Source organism: Solanum pennellii, chromosome 12 (genome assembly GCF_001406875.1).
Source record: "Solanum pennellii chromosome 12, SPENNV200".
Taxonomy (NCBI): Eukaryota; Viridiplantae; Streptophyta; class Magnoliopsida; order Solanales; family Solanaceae; genus Solanum; species Solanum pennellii.
The window spans coordinates 79,140,827-79,148,414 of record NC_028648.1 but is presented as its reverse complement, the minus strand read 5'-3'; the positions used below and the strand labels follow the sequence as shown (position 1 = coordinate 79,148,414).

Below are 7,588 nucleotides of genomic sequence, written 5' to 3'. Positions count from 1 at the left end.
AGATTGAGGTGAGTGAGAAGAGGAGGGAGGCCGTAGAGATTTGTCCATGTATCCTTTGTGATTCATATTTATTTAAGATATCGGATACGCCAGCAAGATAGGAAGGAGGTGACATATACATATATATATATATACACACCTTTTGTTTCTCTTATTTCTATTGTCCCTTTTACTTTTTAAAATCTCTCAAATCCCTTTTTTCTTTAATGCATATATTTAATATATCTGATGTACATATTAATGTATCCTGAGACAATATTTAATGTATTCGAACTACATATTAATGTATCCGAATTTTTTAGTTTTTAAGATATTAATGTAAGTAAATATTACGTTGCGTTACTTTAAATACAATGGTGCGTAGTTTAGAATTCGCGCAACTCATGATAACAATTTGTAAAAATTATAATATATAATTTTTCTCAATTTAACTCGAACGATCGATTTGGTGTAATTTTTTTGTTCTATCCTACACCCCTAACTTTTTGCTTCTAATTTATAGGCAAAAGTCATTCAAATGAGCTCTAAGTCATGGTAAGAAGACCACACCCATCCATTTTTCTCCGATGTAAGAGTATTCCACAACCGTAATCTCATGCCCAAGCTAAACATATTGATACATGAATAATTTAATCTAAAGCCATATATATATATATATATATATAGGGGCGAACTCACGTTGGGTCCAGGGGTTCATTCGAATCCCCTTAATAAAAAAATACACGATATATATAAGATAAATTTTCTATAATTCTGTAAATATATATTTTTTGAACCCTCTCAATAATGAATAGAAATAGATGGTTCAGTAGCAAGACCCTTGAATATTAAGCTGGACGTCCCTAGTTTGAATCCCAGAACAACATCTGTTTATTTTCCTTTTTTAGTTTTAGTTTATGTTTTTTTTAAAAAAATCAATTCTGTTTTTCAAGCATTTTTAGCTTTATCTTTTTATTTTAAAAACGTGCTAAAACTGTGGTTTTAAATTCAAAAAAATTCAAACGTCCCATTTCGAAAGACTTATTTACACATTTATATATTTATTTCAAATCCCTGAATAAAAATCCTAAATTCGCCAATATATATATATAGCATCACTAAACAACAATTATGATAACTCATCTTTTATTACCAAATAAAAAAATAATATTATATTAATTATATTGGATGGGAGACTCTTCCCACCTTTGCATAGTTTTCTGTTTTCATAATTCATTTGATAGGAATATATCAGATTACTGTAAAAGGTTAGGTATGGTGCAGAATTTAGTCATCCATTCTTTATTTGTCTTTGACTTTGCATAGAAGTCCTAGTAATTTTTAAAAAAAAATAAACTTATCACTATCACGTTCACAATTTATATGATAATATTCCGCTAAATATAGATTTAAAAAAAAAGTTCAAATTTTGTGATTTAAAATAAAGTATAAATATTAAAATAGTTATAAATACTTATTTTAAAATGATAAATAAATATCGTTATATAAATGGTCAGAAAAGTATAAATTTATGATATTTTCATTATTTGTTACACTGTCATATAGCATCCAACTTCTCAAATATCAATATGGGTTGCGCCCTTTAGGTAAAGTGGGTTAACTAATTATTGATATAAGAATTAATTATAACATTATAGTAATTCAAAATATAAGTGGATTATATTAAATGTCATCTTAATTAATCGGATCAACGTGACAGATCAAACAAATGAAATTTCTCTATATTTACTTGACTAAATGATTATTTTGAACTTTACGCGCCAAAATATGACAATACATAGATATTTTTTTTAAAAAAATAACATATATTAAATAATCAAAGTGTCCATACAAGGCACGGGTGAAATATTTTTGTCAACTATTACGTTTCCATTATATTATTAAAAAAAAAAAAGGGTTATCGGGACTGCAAAAATTCAACTCAAACTATTCAAGAAGTAATATTCACGTTACAAGAAAAAAATACTAATTAAATTGGGGTTACAATTATTTTTTCATCTTTTGAATTATGAGTACTATCAAATATAAAATATTTTATTTTATTTATTTTATTTTAGTAAATATAGATATTAGAAGTAGTTACCACTAGCAACAGTATCTTTGAAAAATCTATTAGATAAGAAATAGAGGTAGCCCATGAAAGTCTTTTCTTTAAATTATTCTTTTAAATTATTGCAATTTTTCCACAATAAGTCATACAAAACTAGCATTTTACTGGAAAAATGCAAATGTTTCAATTATATTATTGTGGATTTAACAGCAATAGCTGATGTTCCAAATAATTAAGGAAAACGACATAAATTATTTTTGTTTGAATATTCGTTTTTACGTATTGTTTTATATTGTATTGAATTGATGGTGTTATATTACTTTTTATATAGTGTTTAATTAGATTATATCGTATTTTGTTACTTCATAATGTTACTTATCAGCAATCGGAAGGATAAATTTATAGCATGACATAATGTATAATAGATAAATGTGCTCTTTAATTTGGATTTAACTTGTATTTGTCTTCAAACTTTGAGTGTGTACAAGTAGACATATGCAGCCTATGTGACGTCCTATGTGGTAAATTTGCATCCTACGTGACGTCCAATCTGTATTATGTCACGTAGGATACGTGTGTTTGCTTGTTCAATTTTTTACAAGTGTTTACTTGTGCACATCCGAAGCTGGATATCATTGACAACTAAAACCACGTTAAATGACACATGTATTATGCCTTACATATAATATGTCTGTAACTTGGTTTAAACTGACATTTATGTCCGTAAACTTTAAGTGTGTACAATTAAATACTTAAAATGGTATAAAATTGAATAAGTAGACACAATTGTCCTACGTAGCAAATATACAAAGGGCGTCATGCTAAATGCCCCATTGGACTTGAATTGACACGCAAGACGTCAATTAGGACGTGTGTGTCTATTTGTTCAACTCTATACAAATTTAGTTATCTACTTGTACACATACAAAGTTGAAAGACATGTATTTCAAATTAATGAGATCAAGTTAAATAACACATTCATGTATTATGTCAAATAATTACTTACTTAATAGTACCAAGTAATCAAGGGCAAAATAAACTAACAATGCGACCATATCAAATTAATCATTACATGAAAAAATGACACTTCTCGTAATTACATAACAATAAATTTTACTATACAATACAATATAACAGGTAACAATCATAAATAGTAAGTCAAACAGGTTCTGTTTGTGTTGTTGTTGTCATTTCATTTTCTTGAATTTTCATCTTTTCAACTTTCTTTGCTTGTTTAAACTCTCCATAGAAATATGAAACAAAACCCCAAAGAGAGAGAAAAAGTGAAAGTCCTTTTTCACCTGAGAATTTCTCTTTAAAGAAAACAATAGCCAATATCTGAGTAATTGGCAATAAAACAGCAATCAAAACTCCAGACATTAAAGAAGAAGAGAGGTAAATAACTCCAACAGCACCAACAAAGAAACATTGCCAAATGATAGCACTCCATATTACAACTAGGTAATATCTAGCTTCTCCAAGGTTAAAATTTTTGGCTTCTCTTGATATTGCCTACAAAAATAAAGGAAATTACATGCTATATGCTAAACAATGTCATATGCAGATATTATTACTATCTCGTAGAGAAGTGAGACTGTTAAGAATGAAAAGGAAAAATATAGCAACCACTGAGAAAAGAGTAACTATAACAAAATATTGCAATAACCAAAATATCATAAAAATAGATGGTTGTAGAGTTACTACTACAATAGACACCATTACCTAGTTTCCTTTCTACCCTAATTCGCGATCTCTACACCCTCACACCTACCTTAGTCAAAACCCTACACATTTATTTATAAAAAAATTGACTGAATATGTACATATAATTAATATGATTTGTAATGGAGTGTTAAGTACTACTTCATCCTTAACAAGAGGTCTCGAGTTCGAGTACCCCGGAGTGCGATGTCACCTTTATAATTGGGAGCACTCCTCCCCCCCTCCCTCCCCGCCTACCTATGTGAGACTTTCTGGTGTGAATTTGAATTTGTTGGGTAGCAATGTGAGTACCAAACATCAAAAGAAGAATAAAGAAAAATGATATGTACTATAACTACATAACTTCCTTCAAAAACCAACAAAATTGTGATGGAGTAGTAAGTACTCCTTCATCCATAGCTACAACAGATCTCTAGTTTGAGTCCCCCCGAGTATGATGTCACCTTTATAATTGGGAGTGCTTCTACCCCCTCCCCTCCAATGTGAGACTTTTTGGCACGAATATGAATTTGGTTGGGCTACAATGGGAGTACGAACACCGAATGGAGGATAAAAAAATAATATGTACATATAACCGCACAACTTCTTCCACTACCAAGAAGGTTGTGGTGGAGTGGTAAATACTCTTTCATCCTTAACTAGAGGCCGTGACTTCAAATTCCCCTAAATATAGAATCGTTTTTGTTAGGAAGTACTAGAAAAAAGAATAACTTCCTTCGACCACTAAAATTTGAACTTTAGAATAAATTCTGAATAAATTTCTAATTTAATATTAAGTTAAAAAAAAGATATATACCTGAAAGTCTTTATTAGCAATCATTCCAATAGTGCAAAAAGCAGTAGAAGCAAAACACATAACCATTTGAATCTCTAACACCAATGTTGCAGTAATAGCTTGTTTTGCCTTCAAATACATCAACTCAATACAAGGCAAAATAAGTCCATACAAAGCTGCTGCCAAAAGTGTCACAATAAAACCAATAACATACTCTTTAGTTGTCACGCCCTCTGGTCGATCACCATTCAATCGAATACCCAATAAAATCGCGCCAACTGTCAATAAAACCACAGCGTTAATTGAATATGACGTAAATTTTATCTTCACTATGAAGTAAGCCCCTATCGCCGTGAAGGCAAGTTGAGCTGCAATAAGAAGGGAAGACGTTGACACGGGGAGTTTTGACCCTCCCCACGAATAAAGATAAGCATCAAATCCCGTAACAACACCAATAACAAACGATGCAATAAAAATTCGAGGTGTGATATAATATAACTTGGTATCAGAGCCTTCGATTTTTCGTCGATAGAAATATAAGATGACTAGTGGTATAATTGTGAGTGGCCATCCACCGGTTTGTAACCAACTATTAAACCATATTCTTAAACCACCTTCAACAAAATATAAACGCATAATTAAAGGGCCACCACAAACACCAACAGACATTAATAAACAATTTATAATCAAAAGAAATCTCCTCATATTAACACTTAAAATTCCATCTTCCATTTTTATTTTTATTTGGTTTTGCTATAGTGAGAACTCTACTTTCATAATTGAGTGCTTATATAGATGAAAAAATAAAATAAAAAATCAAGAAAATGTTTATTATCTTTTATAATCAAAGGTAGTGAATAGAATATTTTAATAAAAATAATGTCAACTTAAATTCTTAATAATAAAATCCATATTGCATTTTCTTTAAGTTTGCATATCCCGATATGTTATTATTTAAATATATACCTCCTATTGTTCAATTATAAACACTTAAAACATATTAGTAAAATGAAAATATTATTCAAACTAAATATTTATGTAAAATTTGTACAATATAGGGAGTGAAAATTCTAATCGTTGTTACTCATATTTACAATTAAGTCATATTATAGAGAGTATTTATGGTAATTTGTACATGATTAATGATCCCTTTTTAGTAATTTATCATTGACAATTAGTGATGCCCAAGGAAATTTTTTCTTCTTCTTGAATTAAGTCAATTTTGCAAAGAAATATAAATATCAATGCAAGTTGGAAAGTGAAAGATGATAAAATAAAATATAAATGGAGTGTGCGAGTTAGTTTCTTATGATCTTTATTATTTAAATGTCACGTGAAAGTTGATAAAATATATTTTGACAAATTAAATGAAAAAAAGCATATATCTTTTAATATGATTTGGTTATTTTTGGAAGATTTTTTAATCGAATTTAATCAAATATCAATTATTTTTATCGATTTATTTCGAATTATAATTTAATTTGATTTTTTAATCATAACCATATACAACACTATCCATTAGAATTGCATTATGAATCCATGAATGCTAAAATTGAGAAGAAATGCAACTCAATTTTATAAAATTCGAAATCTGTTATGAAACTATATAAATTTAGAAGAAGAAGAAAGTAGGGAGAAGAGAATAGACTTCTTATTTCTCTTGAAATATATTCAGGATTCATAGATCTTTCACAAATCTTATTTACAATGAAGGAAAACCCTTTATTTATAGGGAAAACCTTACTTGGTACCCAAGTAGGATTCATAACCATATCCTACAAGGACTCCACATAATTAGACATTCACTATAATACAAATTATTTATAACACTACCCCTTGAATGTCGGTAGATTATGTGCCTCGTTAAAACCTTACTAGATAAAACCCAGTGGAAAAAAAATCTAGTGAAGGAAAAAGAGTACACATATCTAATAATACGCATTATGGATGTCTCATTAAAAACTTAACAAAAAAAACTCAGTGGGACAAAACCTTGTGAGGAAAAGAAGAGTACATCGCGTATTAACTCCCCCTCATGAAAACATTAAGAGACTTGAATTTTCGTTTTTCAATCTTGAACATCATCTTCTTGAAAGTTGTAGTTGGTAGACTTGGTGGATAAATCAATTGTAGTATTACTTGAACAAACATGTTACATGTTGATATCACCATTCTTGGGAGCTCTTGAGTGTAGAAAAACCTTGATGAAATATACTTCCTTCTATCTCCTTTTATGAATCTTTCTTTCAGGATCAAAGATTTCTGCAAGTTCCTTACTTTGACTTCTTTATGCAAATAATTTATTGCCTTTTGAAAACTCTTCAAGAGTTTCAATTCTAGTTATCAACTAGCATAACAATACTTGTATATGTTCTATGCATTTTGAATCTATTTAATCCTTATAAGGATGATAGACAAGTTTCTCAAAACTTGTATATGCTATAAATTTGAACCCATTGTATATTTTCATATCAATTTTGTCAAGTGACAACATTCAATATTAGATGTATGACATCTTCTAGTGCCTAGATGGCAAGTCAAATAAGCTTTACGCTTACCAAGATGCACCATTCCACTTTTCACTTGATAATTATTTCTATACCAGCATGCTTTAATAGTCATAGAATTTATATCATAATAATTTTTTACAATATTGCGTGCTATTGTATCAAAGATACCGTCAATGATATATCATTTTGCATTGATTCACAATACGACATAACTTATTGAGATCTCATCACTTCATTATTTTTAGGTAGCTACCCCTCTCATAAGGTTTCATAAAGTGTTATGTCGTAGGCTCTCCAAGAGCACATTGTCTCCTTATTATGATCATTTTGATTCTTTGATCCTCCCCCTTTTCAAGGATTATTTTATTTAAAATTGATTAGTCTATCATAGACTTTATCCTTAAGGGACATTCAATAGGAGTATTTACAACTCTTTTTTTGCTTCTAGTCTCCCCCCTATGTTAGACAAACTAACATATATCTCAATCTTTTGGAGAATCTATCTTTGTGCATCATTGTATATTCGTTGAT

At 29.4% G+C, this 7,588-nt stretch overlaps 1 protein-coding gene across 1 annotated transcript; it reads right to left on the bottom strand.

Annotated features, from left to right (window-relative positions):
* Positions 1-3,193: 3,193 nt before the first annotated feature.
* LOC114075410 (purine permease 3-like) lies at positions 3,194-5,279 on the bottom strand. The gene is made up of 2 exons (XM_027913901.1): positions 4,569-5,279; positions 3,194-3,562 (listed from the first exon to the last, which is right to left on the bottom strand). The coding sequence occupies exons 1-2, from the start codon at positions 5,277-5,279 to the stop codon at positions 3,209-3,211; spliced, it is 1,065 nt and encodes a 354-aa protein (XP_027769702.1). The 3' UTR covers positions 3,194-3,208.
* Positions 5,280-7,588: the final 2,309 nt, after the last annotated feature.